Source organism: Cardiocondyla obscurior, linkage group LG11 (assembly GCF_019399895.1).
Source record: "Cardiocondyla obscurior isolate alpha-2009 linkage group LG11, Cobs3.1, whole genome shotgun sequence".
NCBI classification, from domain to species: domain Eukaryota; kingdom Metazoa; phylum Arthropoda; class Insecta; order Hymenoptera; family Formicidae; genus Cardiocondyla; species Cardiocondyla obscurior.
The window spans coordinates 1,618,256-1,640,229 of NC_091874.1; the positions used below are offsets into that span (position 1 = coordinate 1,618,256).

General features: G+C 43.3%; 1 protein-coding gene across 1 annotated transcript in view; it reads left to right on the forward strand.

Moving 5' to 3' along the window:
- Positions 1 to 21,974, forward strand: part of LOC139106770 (retinal guanylyl cyclase 2) — a 38,398-nt gene that overhangs the window by 7,659 nt on the left and 8,765 nt on the right. Inside the window, exons 2-11 of the mRNA XM_070663733.1 lie at positions 5,071 to 5,569; positions 12,612 to 12,980; positions 14,172 to 14,335; positions 15,919 to 16,045; positions 16,802 to 16,954; positions 18,682 to 19,060; positions 19,614 to 19,912; positions 20,263 to 20,368; positions 20,581 to 20,683; positions 21,566 to 21,754. Of these exons, the coding sequence (XP_070519834.1) occupies positions 12,704 to 12,980; positions 14,172 to 14,335; positions 15,919 to 16,045; positions 16,802 to 16,954; positions 18,682 to 19,060; positions 19,614 to 19,912; positions 20,263 to 20,368; positions 20,581 to 20,683; positions 21,566 to 21,754 (1,797 nt within the window). The 5' untranslated portion in view covers positions 5,071 to 5,569; positions 12,612 to 12,703. The remainder of the gene's footprint in view (positions 1 to 5,070; positions 5,570 to 12,611; positions 12,981 to 14,171; positions 14,336 to 15,918; positions 16,046 to 16,801; positions 16,955 to 18,681; positions 19,061 to 19,613; positions 19,913 to 20,262; positions 20,369 to 20,580; positions 20,684 to 21,565; positions 21,755 to 21,974) is intronic.

A 21,974-nucleotide genomic window follows, 5' to 3' on the forward strand; every position in this document is an offset into this window, starting at 1 on the left:
GAATTTGCGAGCGGTAAGATAATTAGAAATTCGGTGGAGTTGGCCGGTTCTATATTTCGCGATCGACACGGGTGGGCAAATGCAAAATTCATCGCGGGGGCGTGAGAAGTGTCGCCTCGTCCGCATCCCGATTTGTTGCAACGGCCAACAAACAAGTTTCAACCGCCCTCCTCTCGCTCGGGCGACAATAGGCATTTTTTATTCGCCTCCGCTTCCCAGCATTTCGATTTTCCAGAACTTATTCGTTTGTGCCGCGGCTGCTTTGTGCCGTCAGAAGCGCGAGCACGGTGCGCGGCCGGTCGCGTTACATAAAATGATTGACTCGGCACAGGTTGAATAACTGATCACAATAAACGCAACATAATCAATAATTGTCCAGACGCCGCTTCATTGCCGTCGGTAATTTCAGAATCCCGCTCGTCCCTAGTATCGCGTATTACGTATGAATTGTATTTTGGAAATTTAATATCACGAGAACGATAACCTCAGCCGTTAGTAATCTTTTACGTCATTGTTTACGCTTTACGGAATTCCGCCTGCCGGGAGGTACGTTCAATAATTATTATATTCGCTGTTTATTCGCTATTGTATTTAAAACGGATGCTGTGGAGTTATTTCGCCTTTGTCTCCCGAAATAGGGTGGGGAGGGTGAAGAAGATGGAAGAATAAAATGGAGGATAGACAGAGATGAATTAACGTTACGGCATCAGCTCGGGCTTTCCAATTTTTGGCATGCATATTTAATCAAACGCAGTCCACCCCCGCTGTATTTACACCGGGCGCTTAATTATTCCTCGCCGCTTGCAGCAAAACTGCTCGCGAAGAGGAAAAGCGTCTTACGGGAGGTATCGAACACCAATGAACGTGCTAAGGCGTTTGCGACTTCCGTAACAACGTCTGGCGCAAACTTGCCCGGTATCGCCCACGCGGAACTTCACCTGCGTCACTTGACATTTCCACATTGTTACGTTGGGATTGTTTAAGACGCGCTCTATGACATCGGTCGTGCCGATGCGCGAGTCGCCGTTGATCCCGAAGACGATGGGGACGGTAATTAAGATAGGATTACGCCGTAACGAACGTGGGATAGGGAAAGAGATTTTGCGACGTTCGCGGGACTTATTTACCGTCTTCTGGGACATTGGCTCCAGCTTTCTTAACAAAACCCTGCTTAAATTTGGCATTTTGCCGTCGCGGGATCGATACGCTTTTTCCCAACGATGCACAAAGTTTTCTCGCCGGCAGGGTGGAACCTGACGACGTTAGGAGAGGAACGAACGGCACCGCTCTCTCGGACACTGGGCACAGAGAGCGAAAGGAAATTTCTACCGACGTTCGCGGCGTCGTCATATGTTGCAAGGTGCCTCGAGCCACATATTGATTTCTATTTTAACTCGCGAGCACGTGAAAGACTCCCATCGTCAACAATCGCGCGGAGTGTATTTTACAAATTGCAAATGTTATTCCGGCGTTTAGTCAATAGGGCGAAGTCGGTTACCAGATGATTGTAACGCGACGGCGATTACGCATTTGCGGAAAATAGATTGTGCGCCGCGCTAATTAAGCAGGGCCACATTAAGACGAGAGAAAATCACGATCGCCACTGTAATCTCGGTAATGCAACAATGTATCGCTGTTAATTATCTAATTGTAAGGAAATGCACGAAGCGTAATTAGCCAAGGGAGCATTCATGCGAACATTTATGCCCGAGCCTTGCGTTCGCGGTCGCTCGACGCTCAACTCTCAGTGCGTTCAGCTACGGTTAAACAACAGAATTTCTTGAATGCGCTCGTTAGACAATTAACGCAGTCGCGCGTAGAATGTGGCGGGTGGTCTCGGGGAACAAGCGGGCGATATATTTTCATGTCAACGCGAACAAATCCACGACGCGAGGATACAGTCGCGCGAGATAAGCAGACCCCTTTTATTTGCGCCGGCCCGGTTTTATGCCGGCCCCGCAATCTTTTCGCACATTTAGTCCGACCACTAACAAGTTACGACCGCCGACGACAGACGAGCCACCGCTGGCGAGGGAAATTGGGCAGGAAACCTCGGCGAGATAAATTTGCGCTTCGCCTTGTGTACCGCGTAATTGGGGGATTATCCCCCGCAAACACACGTGATTGACTAATTTTCATTACCCCGATTGATACGCACGTGTCACGGGAGCGTCGGTAATTTTGCCGATCCTCGAAACTCGCCCGTACAAAAGGAAAACGCCTTCGTGTTTGCATTCCGGTTATATTTACAAATTCCATTTATCGAGCTCACTCGCTGCGTGTCGTAAAATTCAATTTATGCCCCGTGACCGCGGCCAAATACATCGATTCCACGATGCCTCTCGATTTAATGATCTTTACTCGTGAAACACGTGTAGAATTTCTGAAATGAAAAAGTACGATGCTCTTTAATAAATTAACGTGACTGGCAACCCTTGTACAGAGGGCGTAATTTAAATCTGTGGCAGGAAAAATTGTATGCAATACACCTTTCATTAAAATTAAAAGGTCGCAGGGAAGTCGCGGCGGAAAAAAATGATACAGCACAAATTCGCGTAACTTTGCGAAAAAACGGTCGTAAAGTGACGTTCAGAGGAGCGTTTTAAAGCCTCGAAGCCTCAGCTTTTAAATTCCACCAAGTTTTTTTCTCGGCGATGCTTCTACTTCAAGTGACCCCATTTTTGCGATTCAAAATGATCTTTCAATTTTGATGAGAAGTGCATTAGCGGAGGGGGAGAGAAAAAGAAAGAAAAAAAAAAAAAAAAAGAAATATACGTTAAATATTTTTCCACGGCGAGTGGCTTAAATTAAAAATTTTAAAAAGATATTAAATCGATTTCTTATTAAGCGAAAACCGGACGAGAGGATTAAATATGTCCTGATCCCTTGGAAAATTAACTGACTACGGAATAAAGAGGTAGATCAAGTGGACAACGCGCCTCAGTAATTCAGTGTAATTTATGTTAAGAGACGGATTACTTAGGTGTGTGTCCCTCTTTTGTGCGATTTGGATTCCACCCTGAATTAATCGGGACGTGTTTCAGTGGAACCATAAAGTACCGTCATATTTTAAACAATTTTCCTCGTGACGCATAAATCGCAAAATACCGGGGCGTTGTCTTGCACCATTCTCATGAATGCACTGCCATTATTATATACCTCGCGTCTATTTCTAAAGTTTAATAACGGTTGAGTCATTTGGATCGCGGCAGCGAATTTATACGGACGAAAGATGAGAACGTCGCGAGATATCCGAGCTTTGGGAGAATCGATTCTATTCTGCGGTTCCGATGGCGAAAGAAAGGAGCATATTGCACGTTTATTTGCGATACGGCAGCTGCGCGTAATACGTTTACAATATGTACGTATATTACGTGATAGTAAAAAAAAAAAAGACAAAAAAGAAAAAAAAAAGAAGAAGAAAGAGATTGGCTATTATTGCGAGATTTCTAATAAGTGCATTGTTCGGCTATAATCGAAAAACTTATCTCGTTATCGCGAACCGCGATTGCCGTAATCGTTTTCATTTGCAAATGTTTAGCCCATTGTTTTTTTTTTTTTCCCAACTCGGCAGCCCGTCTCTTCGCGCCTATCTCGCATTAAATGTGAATAACTTATGCATATGAGTTCGGCGGATGAAAACGAATATACATATATCAAACGTCATTCTGACATCCTCGTCGAGTAGGATGATACGCACGATAATATAATAGCTCTGAAAATCCCTTTTTTTCGTCCAACAATTTATTTTTTTCCAACATTTTTGTAACGCGCATCGCGGGAAGTGAACACACGACGGCGTTTTATCATGCTAATAAATTTCAACAACGTAATTTACAATCTGCCGCGATCAAAAACTCATTAATAAGTTATGAAATATTTTTTAATAATATTTACGCGGCTTACGGATAATGATTAGCGCGCTGTCTCGCGCTTTAGAACTCGATTACGTAATTATCATACCTTATAGAAATTCGATATTAAAAGTGGGCAATAAATTACGTATTTTGAATATTAAAATACTCTGCTCGTCAGTGTCTTTGACATTCAAAGTAAGTAATATTCAGTATTTATTCGGGCAGTATTAAATGAGGTTTCTGTAAGGGACGTTGCGAATCGTTTCTAATTCGGAGAGACGCTGACCGAGCGCTATCAATTTTCAACGTGCGTACAAAACGATGCCTACGATTCTCAGGGCGTGTTAGATAACACGCGGGCTGCACTTGACCCGCTCGCGGTGTGTATAATGAAACGTCTTTGAGCCGGGGCGATAATTAACTTACGCTTCGGGCACCACGGGCATAGAATTCGATAGGATTAAACTGCGAGTAATAGCAGACTGTAAACGCGGGCTTCCATTAGCCGTTACCTGATGCACGATGTGCATTTACAAGCGCGCATCACTCTTTAATCTTTGGCCTTTGCAAATACGCGTTTTCGATTTTCCCCGCGAATTCAATAAACGTTTAACTGTGGAATCAATAATGACCGAGTCGATATTAAATCCTAAACTATTCCCGATGAATAATACCATCCATCATGCGATATCTCGGCGAGCACGATAGGATTAATTTGATGCTCGCAACTTATAAGCGCTGGATTTTATCGACTGCAAATCCTGGTACTTAAAAATTCGTCCCATTATCATCGGTTCTTGTTCACAGTTCTTGTAAAACGTCCGTTTTGCAAGAGATTTAATAAATATGTCCTATGTACATATACGTACATACTTTTTTAATATTCTGAAAGTACTCGCTTTCGTTAAATAAACTCATTATTGCTTGCGCGTTATCTCGAAGCCTTCGTGAGAGTTAACGCGAAATTATTAGTGGCTTAAAATTATCGTTTTTATCGGCAGTCTACGATGCTCCAAATATACACGCCGACGTTAATCCTCCGTAAACGACTGCTATAAATTCGCGCGCGACAGATTCAATAAACGTCCCTTTAACGTTCGGACAGTGTTCGAGCCGGTTCATTGTTCTTCGCGTAACATCTCGGGGACTGACGACAGAATTAATCCGAAATTATTGGCGGCCCGTAATCACCGGCATTCATTACTTGTTACAGATCATGACGGTGCGAGCGCGTGCGGCCTTTCACCTGCCAATCATCGCGCGATATACGTCGTAATCGGTTCAGGTGGAAACATCGCCTCCGCCGGTGATTTTGCGCTGCCGCAGGGTGCGCGTCGGACCATTTTGTCCAATTTGGTCATTGTCGATCCGGGGAGCCACGGAAACCCGCAGGATGCGAGGGTCGTACGACGCGGGCTACCAACCAGCCGGATGCTGGTTAACGGCGATCCGAACACGTCGCAATGAGGTGGCGGCCGGACGGCCGGCACCGGACGGACTTGGAAATTGGAGCGAGTAAGCTGCGACGGCGATCGAACGCCCGGCACTCGCTCTTTGAACAACCAGGCGACGGAGTCTCGCCCTCTCGAGGAGGACACCCCGAAAAACAACGACCTCGATCCTCGTTCCCGCGCCGCCATCGTTCCGGCGCAATCGATATATCCCGCAGATAGACGTTTCCGGGACGGGACGCGGATCCCATGCATGTATATGTAAGTATAACTGTGCGTCGAAGTGTGCGAACAATCAGAGTCAAGGTTGAATCCCATTCCGCCGGACCGATATCTGAATCATGGACAGACGTAGTCGGAAATAGTACGCTCGATATCGTCTCCTAGTACACGCTATTCCTGGCTAAAACGAGCGTATGTTATTGTCTCTGATTGGCAGCGACTGTGAGCTAAGATCGGGCTTTTAACTCAATCTACTCTTTGTTCTCGTTTTCCCGTGTTTGAAACTCGAAGCGAATATGCCGGCAATTGTAATATGAACGTTGTATAAAGCAACGATCTTCCCGGGGAAATAGAGATATTGGAAATGAAATTTGGTTTACGAGCGGTATAAGTGAACACGGTCGTAAAACGTAAATTTTACGGTCGACTCGCCCGGTGAGGGGGATGTAAACAAAAGAGGTTCTGATGAGGAAAGTATCAAAAGTAAAATCAGGTTTATCAGTGAAAACAATATAAAACAAACGAGAGTATCGGCGGGTATATAAAATTTTTCAAACGAGGAACGTGAGTTTAACTGACTGAAAAATCATCACCGCGGTCACAAAAATGCCTTTATTCATTAGACCTCGGAATGGAATTCGGTTTTGTACTCTGAATGAGGGTTGACCAGTATAGTTTCATAACTGTCTCTATAAAGGTGGATAATTAAAATGTACGCTGCGGATTATTGGACAGCGGGAACGTAAAATAGAAGAATGTTGGAAGTATTTAATATCGCGGACTGACAATATCGAATGTCACGCAGGGTTGGATAAAAATTGCGAGCGGTGATAGCGGCGCGGCTGCCGCTGCCATAAATTAGATCAGTGTTGCAGAATCTCCTGTTCAATCTCTGCGCACAAGGCGCGCTAACGTGGCGTTAAACACGACGGGGCTAAAAACCGACGTGTCACACGGCGTTTTTTCCCTCGCGGCGTCGATGCGACAAAATGTGCAGGCGCGAAAGTAGTTTGCGCGACATCCATTTTGAGAGGAACCGCTTTAGCCACTCTGCACAGAGGAGTATTTTATTAAGAAAAAAAAAGAAAAATACACAACGCGCGAATGTCGTCACCGTCATGTAGAAGTAGGTGCTCGCAAATTGTCAACCGCAAGAGTCGCAAATCCCGTCGGGTGTAATATTTTACAGGTATATGGATTTATGTTTTATTTTAAAATGAAACTCGCCACCGCATCAAAACACGGATTTTTCAAGAGAACATAAAGCACCTTACGGAATTGAGACTTTCAAAAGGAAATAGAACGTTGTGAGGAAGTTAAAACGGGGCGACGAAATGCACGCAAGCACGGATATCAATTATTAATTTTTCGACACGTCTCTTCTTTAACGTTCTCGTATTTTATTTCTTTTTTTTTTTTTTTTTTCTGTGGAAAAGTATGTAAGAAAGTATATTCGTTAAGAGTATGATTCTACGTTGACGTAAGCGAACCGCGGTGACTACAATTTATTTTCGAATTTCTAGAAAGCTGCGCTGCAGCCGACATTAAATTCCTCAACTCCACTAATTTACCGTGCTCTATGCTACAGTAGATTCATCACCTGTTGATCTCATTCTTCGCATAATTTAATCATCTATTTGGGCGCGTTATTTTTAACATCTTTATCTTTAATATCTTTAAAAAACCATGTTACACCCAATAAAATTCAATAATGCCACTTTTTCGCGACGCTGATCACTTCTCTCGGCTGGCTCATTTTGTACCGCGGGGGTAAACGTCAAACTAATTCTCATCAATTTGCAAGTTATAATAATTATTACTTTCCGATTTAAATTAATTTTTATTCGGAGAATAAATTCATTACGACGGTTTTGTTACGACGAAATTTATTACAAAAGGACATTACGTATTCGAATTAAAACCCTCGTAAATGCTCGACACGAAAGGATTAGTAATCGGGAAATGTAATTCACGTGAACCGATAGCTTTAATAATTAAATTTAATAACTTTTCGATTGTGTACGGTAAGAGCTTCGCTCTCCGAGACTCGACTGGCGCGACACGTGGCTTAGGAATGTATTGACTAACGGCGCGCGAGAGGAATGTACACCTTTTGCGTGCCGCAATTTTTTTTTATGTTTCTATCTCAACACAGGTTAGCACGTGGTAAAAAAAATGTATACATCGAATACTATTTCAAATATTATTTTGAATATTTATTTTGATCTGTCACGAATCTGTAACTACGCGAATACGTCGCGATATTCGTCGACTAGCTCGCTCAGTTGTAATTTCTGTAATTATCTTAAAGAAATTAATATAATTAATGTCTTACTGTCCACTGTCAGTCCTCGGGATTTGCTATCTGGTAGAAATTAAGTAATCGAGTAGCGCAAACGTTACTTTAGAAAGATTATTACAGCGTCGTGCAGCATTGATTAAAACTATGGGTGCTTTACGCTTGATAAATTGAAGATTTTCTTGTAAAAGAACCGCGTGTAAATAATAGTGATGTTTTTAAAAATAAATTGAAAAGATTAAGAGGCTCCTTGTGAAAAGAGGAATCTGCCAGAGGGAAAAATTGCAAAACAAATTTAGCAAAATGTAAACTGAAATAATGAGTACGTTTTGAAAAAGGAGTTTGCATTGTCAGTACGTGGTTATTTAATATTATTTAATTACTTGCATGTTGGTGTACATAACTTTTTGATTAACACACACCATTAAAAAGACGCCACACTTTTGCGTGAACAGTAATTTTTTATCGCTTTACTTAAAAAAAAAAGAAAAAAAAATTACATTTAGCTGTGAAATTAAATTATAGACATTAATTTTTTATGAACGTTATCAAATTAATATTTTGTTAAATGAACTGCACCCGCGCGATCGGTATTATCTGACTTCGCTAATTTTACGTAAAGGATAACACAATTAAAGAAGAAATCTAAATTTGATAAGAGGCGCGAATAGGAAGCGACATATTGATCTGTACAAAGATGTGTGAAGTAGACACAAAAAGAAATAATGCAATCCCAGATCACGAATGTGAACTTCTAGCTTATGCAACATTAAGAGTCCGCTCCATAATGAAATAGTGGACGTATGTCTATATGTATAATCGAATCGATTACCCTTTCGCATATAATATAATGCAATTCCAATTTAGCGTCATTATGAAATAATGAGTAATATATCGAATTACGTAAAGTACCATTGCACGCGACAGATATTATATCGGGAAAGATTAAATTAAGACGATAATACATTTTTAACGCCTCTCCTTATAATTGGTTTATTCAGAAAAATCGGCTACTTCATAACATTCTGTCATTCGTATTCAATTACATTTATACGTCGAAAATATTTCCGAGTGGAAATTGATTCCCTCCCTCGTTACCTAATAATCAGCCAGCAAATTTCGTGGTTCATTTCGTGGCTGTCTAGCAAAACTGTTCAGCACTGAACCAGAAATGTAACACTCTGGTATCTTTTAAATGCGTTAACGGGAACGATGCATGAAAAGAAAAAGGACGAGCTTGACAGGGAGATTACCAGAATAAAAGTAAATCGTTTTTGTGGCGAATGATCCAAGGAATGGATCTCTCTTTTCGATTCTTATCGAACGTGAAGTAGCTATAGCGATGTTTCGGCGGATATAGAATTCAAAAGATTGTCGTGCCATTCTCATTCAAAATCATCCCCGACGTCTCTCATATTTTTCTGCCGTCTTCATTTTATACCGCTCGCGCGCGCGCGTTATCCAATTTAAGATTCTGAATTATGATTATCCCGCGTGCCTCCCGGGCGCCGACAAACTGCTCGTCGGAAATTGTTACGAATACCCTGTCAGGGACCGGTGCATCTGATTCAATGCATTTATCGATGACGGCTCTCGGCGCGCGCGTCTGAAACTTGCGCGGGCTACGTAAACAGGAAAATCATCTCCTCGAAGTGCCCCACAGATGTTACGGCGAATTTCTCTGGTTAATTGGCACCGTTACCGTTATTGGCATTTAAACTTCGCTAATGAGGGGAAATCTCTCTGATGAGCGAGGGAGAATGGGAGGGAGGAGTGCGAGAATGCGAATACCGAGGATCGCAATACGATGGTTTTCTTTAATCAATATCGAGCGCACGAACGGTAATAACTCGGCATTACGTGTCTTGTAATTACATCACGGCAATTTTCCCCGACGTAACAAGCTCGTAATCGATCGTAAATGTCCCGCGTAAAACGACCCCCGGCACCTGGGTGTTGTCTGTAACAAACTGGTATGGGATCGTCTCCGGTTATCTCAACTCGCAGCCTGGGAAGACAAAGCGCTTTACGGCGTATTCGAATCGTGTTCCGGCGTGTCACGTTCCAGGGATTGCGAGGGGGATTGAGTAGAAATGAATTATTTTCTGCGCACACGATACCGCAAGCGATGCGAAAGTTAGAAGGAGATCCTCGCGGAGACTTTTAAACAGACTCGGAACTGGATTTGCAGCTTGTCGGATCATCCGAGGGCGCGAGATAACAGTTTTCTCGATTCGGATATACGGAAAACGCGATTTGAGACCGCCCCGCCGTTCATTTAAAGAAAGAACACAATCGCGAGGGATATTCTTTTTATCGGTAAAATTCATCTATTTATTTCCGCCGTGAATCTTCCATCGATATCCGGCCTGAGAACCAATTTAATATCCCGTCACTGTGAATGATAAAATACGCCTTTCTTTTTTTTTTTTTTTCTTGCCCGATATGGAATAACGATAGTAATTATCATGACCAATAATGGATACGGACGTGAGAAGCGTTGTAAAATTGCCTAGGGACTCTTCCGCAAGAGTTTCGCGCAGGAAATTATCATTACAAATAAAGTAAACTCGTTATACACATACGTATATTGCATATTATTATTTATTTTTGAAAAGGCTATTACAATTTATGCCCTTAAATTACAATCGTGACTCATTCACGCAATATATTATTATGTATTCAATGTCGTATTGACCCGAATTAATTGAATGGCTCGGTATCACACATTTCACGCTCTTGTTTCAGTCCCGTCAATATTATTCAGCGCGTATATTAATCCAAATAAAATAAAATGCGCATCTTTGTGGCGTTCTTTATAGAATCTCGTTCAGATTGCGAAATTAAACTTTTCAATCGCCGCGCCGCGAGCGTTCCCCCGCGAATATTACTCAACAACCGGTCGCCGCGGCCGGGGCTTTAAATCGACGTAGCAATTCGGCTTTCTCCAATTCATATCCGCTCTTCGTGGAAATCTGCGGGCAGAGGAGTCACGTGCGGCATTCAATTTTCCGAGCGCCGGAAAACGGGGCGAGCTTCCGAATAACGCGTAAATTTACTTACGCGCCGCGCGGCACAGGGAGAATCGTCTTTGCCCGAGAGCGCTCGGCGGACGAATGCGCATCGGGGTGTGTTCTATTCATTATCGAGATAATCCCTTGCGAAATTGAACCAGCAATCAACCGCGCTGGATAATCACGCCGAACGCGATTAAGCCGATAAACGTCATAAGTTCACACGTGGCCTTTATCGCGCGCGTGTTATAGAGCGACCGTTATCCAGTTATCATCGTCAAAAGGATAGCTGCGCAAACAGAGTTAGAATGCAATTTCTGTTTTCCCAGTAACGCTGTAAAAACCGTGCACTGTGCGCCGTGTAGTTTTGATCGTGCGCTAACATTGTAAAAATTGCACACAGTTAGTGCACAGTAGTTGCTTTTTTTTTTTTCTTTTTCTTTTTTTTTTACGGCACGATAACGTTATAACAGCATGTTTTCGAAACCGGGCCGCATCTCTGTTGTTCGACTTCGCGCGGATCAAAGAGGTCTTTAAAGCCGATAGATTGACCGAGAGGCACGAATAGCGATAGAGGAAACGCTCCGATTTCGGTTATTTTTCTACTTCGACAGTTTTCACGGTATTTTTATTTTATTTTATTTTTCTTCGCGGAATTTTTTCAATCGCTCTGTAAATCCAGCCTCCGCTCACGGCCGTTAACTGTCGCACAACGAATTACGAGTTAAGTGCAGCGTACGTGAGTTTAAAATAATTATTTTAACATTTATCAAACGATAATGACGTTCAACTTTTATAAAGTATGATAAACGATATAATTATAATCACAGAAGTTTCAAAGTATCCGTGCAACACATGCTCTTATCCACCGTTCTTTTCGCCATTTGTTTAAAAAAAAAAAAAAGAAAAAGTCTAAGCGAATCGAATTTATTTAAGAAAAAGGAAAAATCGAAATACGGAATACTCTACGATATTTACGTTTTCTTTTATTAGTTTCAGCAGAGAAAAATATTGCAAAATTTATGTTGTAAAGATAATATTTCACTGATTATACAGAACACCGCTTGCCTGTTGCTCGTGAAGTTACGGAAGTTTATATAACTTTGTTCGTAATTTTTCATGTTAGTATTCATCACCGAACTGATTTTCCTGCACAGAGCAATATGAGAGTAGACTCGCGTCAATCGCTACTTGTTAGAAAAATCTCACCTCGCTGCTAGATTCAGTTGCAGCATCTCAAAGAGCTAATTACGCCGCAGAGCTCTCTGTTCTTGCGACGCTAAAAGAAAGGAAAGCACAATCACGTATTCCGCGACAAACAAAGAACCGTCCCGATTTCATTGCCTCGCGATACCTAGCTTCTGGTTGTCTCACGCATCTGCTTGCATGTGACACGCGTGACAGTTCGCTTCGTAAAACGCTCTTGCGAAAGCGCGACTTTGAAAAATGAGAAATAAGAAGAGAAGTGACGTACCTACTGTTTCGCTACAATATTACCGGTGAAACTCAGTTATAAAACATTATAAGCTATTTTAATGTTACGAAATTCAAAATGAAAATATTCCGACCCATAAATCACGCGGCATATCCGAGAGAATTAATAATTAAAAAATAAATTTCGACATGAAGATGTTACGTGTACTGTAATACATTATTAATGCTATTACGAGACGACTTTGTGGAAATACCATGAGCTTCCGACGCAAAGGGAACTCGGCCGCGTTTCACGCACGTCTAAATAGGTCAACTAACAACGTGTTTTCCGCAGGCGAGGGCGAATCGACGGAGCAGGGTGCACTCTCGCCGTTCCCCGCCGTGGTGGCAGTGACATCATCGTGGTCGGCAGGGTCCAGGGGGCCCATGGCCGGGAATTGCTTTCGCCGGTTCTGGTGGTGGCTCCCGATCGCGATCCTGTCCGGGTGCTTGCCCAGCGCGGTCGTAGCCGGTCGCATTTCGTGCACGTCCACCTATCCCTCGGAAGCTGCGCGTGACCAGCGGCCACGGCCCGACGCCGACGTAGTAATCTTCCTGGGCGACAGATGCGACGGGTATATGAACGTCACCGAGATACAGGATCACTTGGACCGCGCGACCGACCTGCCCGGCGAGCTTTCGATCGGCGTGATGCCGAGATCCCGTGAGTACCGCTTTGCCACGAACTTCGTTCGACGATACGCTTAGCTCGTTATTATTTCGCAATGGGCGCCGCAAACTATCCGCGCGACGTGGGTGGAAAACCTACGGGTTTTAATATTTTACGTAATTACACAGCGGCTCTGGTAAACGCGGGCCGAACAAACAAACGTAGAAAATTCACGAGTCGCCCGGCGGTATTTAATGACGCGACAATTAATTGCGCGGGCGGATTCGCGCACGAAAGACGATAAGCCTGAAACATACCGCGCGCCATCGTAATCTCGAGCGCATTAATTAATTCGAGGGTTATTTCTCTCACCCGCGTAATTAATTATACCCGCTTGCACTGCACGCCAGAGCTGTGACGTTAAATTTTAACGTAACAGCTCGCGGTCCCTCCCCGTCGTCCTTCGGCCAAGAGTAATGGCATTACGCGTGTATCCGCGAGATATAGAGCGTAATATAATTATTCGCACGCTTCCGTTACGTGTTATAAAGCTGCCGGTTAAATTTACACGCGAGTGAATCACGCGGTGTTCGATACTCCCATTACGTATTCAAATCGAAACCTCGTCTCAAGTATTCAGTGTAAGTGCCGGGCACCAAAGAGTCCGAGGCTCCCCAAGTGCGGCATTCACCCTCGCAAACGTTGGCACGCGTATCGCAGAAATGACGTAGCGACGTGAAGCATCGCCGCCGACGCGAGCAGCATATAATGCGACTCGTGTGGCACGTAGTTGAGCTTGAGAACGAATCGGCCACGTAGTCGCAAGCCCGATTTTCTCGGGGATCGATAGCGATTCCGGGCATTCGGAAAGTGCCGCTAATAGCGTCTCCGCCGTTATTGTTTGCACCCTTGTACATCGCACAATCGCCAACGGTCGCGTATCTCTCGCGAAGAGAAATACACGCGCGTCGCAATGGAATCGCGCTTCAATACGAGCCTGCCGAACATAGATTCGCCGTGGCTGAATTGTAACGAGCGACTTGTCATTATCCCTCGAGAGAGAACAGCGAGCTTATCGGAGTCAATGACCGACCGATCGAAAATCGCTTCGTTAAACGTTCGGTACTTTGTAATGCTTCTCGCTCGGCCGTGCCGCGATAACAAATTGCCGGAGTGGAAGACCACCATCGACCCGAAATCCCTAATCGTTGTCGGGACTAAGTGGCTCGATTAATTAATTTCCAGTGACGTGCGAGACGGAAACTGGAGGCCTGGGCGCGCTGATCAACGCTCTCGGTGAGAGTAACACGAAAGCGGTGATAGCCGCGCTCGACAGCTCGATCTGCGAGGTCGCCGCCAAACTCGCGCACCTTGGGAATAAACCGCTGCTAACTTGGACTTGCCCGCTGGTGAGTGTTATCACCCTTACTACCAGACGGCCCTCGCAGTTTGCACAGTTATCGGAGCCGTTGAACTGCAATTAAGCCACATTTTCGGTGCCTCGAGGAATGTCTGGTCTTGCGAACGTATTTGATATAAAGCAAAGCTTTTTCGCTGCAGTTTTCTCTTAAAAGAAAATTTGCCGAGAGAAGAATATAAAATTTTGCATCGCGTCGGAATAATTAAGCGTCGCGCTCCTGGCGCACGTCCGACCGCTGTTGACTTGCACCACTGATTCGCTTGAAGAGCATTCTCTATGGATATTTTTACCGTCAATTATTCGCGAGTCAATAAAATCATATAAAAACATTTTAGAAATTAATTTTTCTCGTCTGCCCGACATTTACGATACATATTGATGTACGTTTCGCTTTACATTTAAATCGAATCGATGTAAGTTTTTTTTTATATGCAGATTTCGACGTGAACTTTTCGGAATGTCAATATCGTGACTCAATCGGATATTATTATTGGTGAATAACAAATAAATATATATACATGTATACAATATATATATTGTAATCTCCAATGATGCAATAAAACTATAAAACAATGAAGATTGCGTTGCCAGACATGCGAGCGAAAGGAAATATTAAATGCAAATTCCACGGTATGTTTATTGCGTGGCGCGTTTGTAGGAAACCGTGAAATATGGCGCGACGTTATTTAACCCGTTGCATTTTTCCCCCCTGAGCAAAAGTTAAAATGAAAATTTGTGATGCTCGTAAATAATTACGTGCTGTGTAATATCTGGACTGAAATTGGAGAGGCTGTAAATTTCGCCTTGGCCTCCGCGCAATTGATTCCGCTAGAAGAGCCAATTTTAATACCAAGTTGCGAGCATCATTTGCGCCGGGCTGGATAAATGGTTATTTCCCGTTATTTAGTTTTCTAATTGGCGCACGTCCAATTATAAGCATTTCCGATGCGAAAGGACTCCGCCGAGCGCTTCGACGTGGCAATAATAGAAGTTCGTCAAATTTCCTTTGATTCACTGTGAACTTTGTCGCCGGTAAAAGACGACTCGCTCGCACGGGAAAATTGTCATCTCGGGAAAAAGCTCTTTATCTGCTCGTCGATATTTCACGCGTTCCTTAAGATGACAGTTGTGTCACCGTTTCAACGAATCCGGTACTTACAAATATTCCTTGACCCATTTAGAAAGAGAATTGAATTTTACATTGTTATTACGTTTATTTTTAAAGATTTTTTTAAAGCAAGTTCTGATTTAAAAAAAAATAAAGTATTTAAAATATGGAAAATAATTTTAAAATGATATTGTAGAGGAGCCGTAAGAAATATTTCGAACAGATTTTATTTTACTGTGAGAAACGCAAATATGCCACCCGCGTGTATGTTATCGCTTTTGAAAAGATATACGCACGAAAAAATAAATATCCTGAAAATTTTTACAAATATCTCTCTGTAAAACAATTTTTGTTCCCCGAATTGATGTATTGATTTTGAATAATGGCATTATGAACTGAAAATAAAACGTCTCGAATATGTTGCTTCGTTAAAATTTGAAATCGTTAATATACTTCTGTTTCAGAGAGATTTGAAGGAAAGAAATCTGTCTTCGATCATTAGGCTTACTCCGTCATTACCGTCGATGGCTAATGCCGTGGCAGAAATATTTCTGCATTTGCAGTGGAAGTCCGCGGCTGTTATCAGTATAGGTAAGTCCTCGAAAACTACACCTACGCACGTGTACACACGTACGTATTGCTCTAAATAAATTCTATAAAATGAACCGTGCTGGCGATAGAAATATAAAATATTATTTAACTTCTATTTTATTTTAATGTTTTTTTTATCATCAATAACTTTTTCGTTACCAATTCGAATTAAATATTTAAAATATAGAGTATTACTAAAATAAAAAAGTTAATAAATAGTGATTTAATAAAACATCCTGTTTTAAAAAAAAAAAGAGATGTAAAGTTATAATTGTTGCCGCTTTTTCGTAATGCTAATTTGTTCTCTCGCTTGGTCACGCTTCGTTCTACGAGAGTAAATGTTAACTGTCAGGCAGTTTGAATTACACTATTATTATTTAATATGTTTTTTTTAATGTATTATTTTATATTTGATATCATATCTTCATTATGTTTCCGTGTGGTTTTCCATAACGTAAACGTAGCAAAAAGATATTCGCGACTCATCGATTTGATGCGCAGCGACGGAGTTCGCAGCTACAATAATACCGTGACGAACAAATAAATAAATTGTAAAAACTCCAAATAATATATATCGTTAAAAAAAGAATATTTTTATAACGCGTCTTCAATTAATTTATTAGTTAATAAATTGAAAACAATTACTCAAATATTCCTAAGAATATAATTAATAAAAAATAAATTACAGAGACTGCGCCTCTCTAAATAATAACTTTCAAAGCAGTAGCGTAACTTTTAGTGTGATTAATGTTGCAGATCGCGAGCCGTGGTCCAGCTTGGATCGCGCTGTAATCAACGTGTTCCGAAAGATTGGCGTCGTCCTGCGGTACCACCTGATTCTACCCCATCGCGCCACCCTCGAGCAAATCCGCAGGATTCTAAGGTCCGCGCACAGCGTCTCCCGTCGCGGTAAGTAACGCACGATTAATCCCATTGTACTCGACGCTCGTGGGCATTACTCTGCACTCGAAGGGCAGGCAGAGATGTCTGTCGCCCTTCTTTGCCGAAGCAAGTACCGTAACCATCGTAGTTGAGGATTAAACGGCGCGAGACGCGAGGCGTACACGCGTTTTCCCCCTCGCCCTTACGTTCCGAAATCCCTTCGAGACGTTTATGCAGTTCTAACGCCCTTCGAGTCAGCGCGGCGCAGTTTGATGGTGATGCCATCAACTCGGAACTGTTCCAAACGGTGCTCGCGACTTAATCCCTTAATTACATTCCTTTGTCGCTGCGAATTTACATAGGATGTCTCGTAGACCTTCAACTTTAACTCAGTTTGATCTGATTTAGAGCTGATTTACTTTCTTCCCTGAAACGAGAGATATCAAAAGCCCGCCCAGTTAAACAACGACCGTCGGACTTGAAGGGAAGTAATAACATTTTCTTTTTCGTAGAACGAGTAAAAGGACAGCGGATCCGTCGTTAGAATAAACTAGCGGATTTATATTTGCGTTACTACGGGGCAAATTAATTCGCTTCAAAATTAATATCGCCCAAGCAAAGTAAATCTAAATACAACATTGCTGTATAAACGCGCGAGCTATTGCTGTTTATATGCTCTTTGAGAATTCGACCCGAATAGAAAATCCATTTCGGAATCTCTTTGCAAGTCTTTTATTTGCCCGACATGGGAATTAAGATACCTCGACAAACGCAACTCCCAGCGAGTTAAAGTAACAGACACCAAGATTGCTCTCGCCGCGCAATGTGTGTTTATAGAGGGTCGTAAAGTAAACAATGTCTTTTTAAATGTGGTGCCCGTCGTATATAAAGGACATAGCTGGACCAGCCCGGCTGTTGAGCCAGGTTTAACACCATTAAAACCCATCTGCAGCCAGTACCGCCGGCTTTCAACCGCAACATATACATATTTATACGTGAAAAAAAAGCTCTCTTATGAACCCCATTCGAGAACTGTTAAGCAAATTTTGTCGGAATTTTTCCATCGCGTTTTTTTCTTTTTTTTTTGCATCACGCTACGTTGCGTGATAATTGTTTGCAGCGTCTCTGTGAAAGCGAGCGATGTCGTTATCGATGATCCACGACGACAAGCAATGTAATTTCGCGGACGCAAATAAATCGAGTAATGGCATGACGTGAACTTTCCAGGAGGGGCTTTAAGCGAATATCTCAATATTCGTGTACGAGATATGACGTAGTTAAAGCCCGTTTTAATTAATTTCAGCCTTATGAATGAACGGCTTCGTGTTTCGCTGAAGGAAGTGCGCGATCAGTCGCGAACCGGGGGATTGTAATTACTGTGCCGTTTACGCGAATATAAAGGGCACGAAATCGAGGAGCGGCTTATTCCTACGTGCGACAAAAGCCTGCCCACTGAATTATTAAATTCGTTTCGACGTCGTAATATGAAGCCCAAAATTGCAATCGCATTCTATGTATTCATCGGTCGAACGTTCTTTTGCCTCTCTTTCTTCTTTTTTTTTTATCTACTAATTAATAGTAATTATTTTAAAAAATCGTAAATAAAATTACATTTTTTTAATTTGCGTGATTAAGTAATGGTGTCCAAACCTGTATTTTTTTTTTTTTTTTTTTTTTTTATCAAGGTAGTGTTCATACTTTCTTGGGAATTATCACGCGGAGACGATTACTCGAACTTGATCTTTCTTTATCAGCCACCGTGCTCTGTCTGCCGCTGCTCGACGAAATGACGAGCCGCGTTCTGATCGAGCTGAACGTCGCATGGCAAACGCACATCCAGAACCCCGTCATTCTGATGATCCACACGGAGGATATCGACCTCTTCCTGCCGCGAAGAGACGACCTTACGCCCACGTCGGTTCCCGCTGATCCATCGACCTTGGCCCACTCCGCGATCGCTCAGTCTTCCAATTTTTCTACCTCGAACGTAACTCTCGCCGGGCCGCACGCGACTTCGGAGAGAGACGAGAAAGCGCGGAGGGTACAGCCGGCCACGCGAAGATTCGTCCCGCCGAGGAATCTCAGCAGTACCACGACGGAGAACCTGCTCGTGGTCGCGCCGCTTGATCAGAGGTAATCAATTATTAACGACGTTAACCTGGAGACGCTTTATCGATGAACGTAGTCGCGGGTCTGTAACATTCCAGACCGACGGTATAATACAGCGGCTTCATGAATTATAAAGTGGAACTCTTTAGACAGAGTGTAAAATTAATTTACGAAGATGTAGATCGTTTAATCGCGAATATTTTCAAATGTAAATTTTATATAAGTAACGAGATCGATTCTAATTTTGATACTGAATTGGCCTTTTTCGGGGTTCAGCATAAATACGTGAGGTCTTAGTCGATAGGTCGAGCTTTAATCGAAGGGTCTTCTTTGACCGTGGCAACAACGAGGCTATACGTAATTACGAAATTTCGTCCTCGTGCTACACGTGACGATCTCGCATTATAATACAAATCTCGTCCGTCGGATCACCGAGCCGAGTTAATTGCAGGCGTCGATCCGTGTAATTCGCCTGGGCCGTGATTAACTCGCGGGAACGGCCCTTGGCCGGGCGTCGCGACGACGCGTCGCCTTCTCACGAGATGTATTCCCGACGCGCGGTTTTTCTTTTACGCAGGTACGACGTGAGGAAGATCCTCAACGGCACGCAGGATTACGCGACGCTGGCGTTGCTCGATCGACTGAACGAATCGCTGGCCGTGCTGACACGCGACAACAGCAGCCTCGATAGCCACAACAACAAGATGTACACGTACGTCTTAATGAATTGGCGTGACGCCGGGTGGGAACCGATCCTCGCCCTGGTCGAGCGGCATCAGCAGTTGCTGGTCCAGCAGCTGATGCCAAGCGCGGTGGCGTTCCTGAACGTCGAGGAGCCCGATCTGCCGTCCTGCGACGTCGACGGCGATTGCTCGAGTAAGTTTACAAAGGATGTACAAGGATAATACACGCGCCTGTCTTTTCGCGCGGAAATTTTTGTCCGCGACGTCTAAGAAAAAGCATTTTCGGAATAAAGAATTTACTTATTCATTTTTATTAATAATATACGCTGCCAACGCGATCGCTTAAATTGCGCGCTTATATGCGATTAGCGAAGGTATTGTCAAAAATAGGACGGGATAATTGCGGGCAAAAGGTGCCAAGAAAGGGCTCTTCCTTTGTACCTTTCCGCACGGGGGGGGGATCGATAAACGGCTCCCTTGATTCCGAAAATATCGCTCGATAAACTCGTAATGAGGTAATGCAGTGAATTAATTATTTAACAGATGGCTTGGCCGACATGTCCACTTTCCGTACCACACATATCGTAGCTATTATTCTTGGGTCGCTGCTGTTCACCTTTGTCGCCATCGCCGTCGCGATTATAATCCGGTGAGCGATCACTTTATCTTATGCATCATATCATTTATAGCCTGTAGCCAAACCGTAGAAAGTAGCATGCGTCAACGCTCCCATTGCTCCTAATCGCCAGAAATACTTCTTTATTTCTGTTGCGCACGTAGCTTTAGAATTAATATCAAACTTTCATTCCGATCCTTAGTAAGTGGAGAGTTTTTGTTGAATACGTTGATAATTTATTGCAGGAAGAGGCTGCTTAAGAAAAGGATGTCTAAAGGCCCGTACAAAATCATTTTAACGACGTCGGACTTCGTTTTTCCTCAAGTGCCTCCAGTAGATTCAAGAACGGTGAGTGGAACTCCATTCAAAGCATGACAGGAGCTTTTAATCCTTCGCTTTCATCGCCGGCGTAAGGATTAAAGAATTCTTCCGCACAGAATCGCTAAAATTATTAATGAAGTTACTTGGGTTACCGCTCTTATCAATTATCTTTGATAAGTTCCCCGTGAAATATCCTGCAAACGGCGCGGGGGAGAATTAATATCGTCTGTCAGACTCGTCGGAGAGTTTGCGTTGTAAAATGCCGCGTTCACTTTTTATCATACGTCGAAACAAAACCGTAATCCGACATGCCGGATAAGCGAAAACAATTTTTCACTGTCGTCGGATTGTGGAGTCGCGTTAGCACCGCGAGCGTGAACTCTCCTTTTCAACGGCCAGGTACTTTTTAATATGACGCTACGGAACGCTCCGCGGGAGAGGAGACACTCTCGGCAGGATATATTTCACGCGAGAGAATCATCCCCGTGTGAGCTTCTAAATTATCGGTCTACGTGCTAGAAATGGCCGATAAAAGTAGTAAATGTCACCGCGACAGTAGTTCACTTGGCTTAATTGAACGCCGAACGAGCTTTAAGTACCCTTATATACTGCTGCATTAAACGTCGCAAATAGTTACCGTGATCTTCTCTTTAAACTGTGAAGCTTAAGACATTTTTTTTTTTTACGACGCTCCACTCAAAGATTGCGCACTTAAAAAAATTATGCTTTCAATTTCTTTCTTCCGCATTTATAATCCGCAATCTTTTTCACGTGTCGGGGATAAAGTCGAGCGTTTCCGATAAAGATTTTGCAAAACCGTTCGATTCTATTACCTCGTGTTGCATTTATATGAATAATACTCACGGCGGAGCGCAATCTTTATCGCACACGGCGCGCGCGTGTTCTTAGGTAGACGAGGGCATCGAAGCGATGCTGTGCTGCTGGCTGCAGCAGCTGCAGGAGTTCGGCGGCCCGGAAGTCGAGAAGCCGGATCTCCTCCAACTCGGTAGTGTGAACTCGCTGAAGCCGTACCTTCAAGCCAGCGGCGGTAACGTACCACGGCACACCTTCTTCAAGGATCCACGCGCTAGATATAACGTGAGTACACCTGGTGACGCCGATTTAACGTCTCTCGTTTATCCCAGGGTGTCTGCCTGATTTAGACACCGCTTCGCTTCCGCCTTTTCTTATCCCGGCCTTACGTCCTCGCACCGGATTTTAATCTTCGTTAATTGAGTTCCCGTGTTGACTCAGCCAGACTTAGCTAATTTATACAAGTACCTGATAATTCGCGAGATGTGACATAAGACAGGGAGAA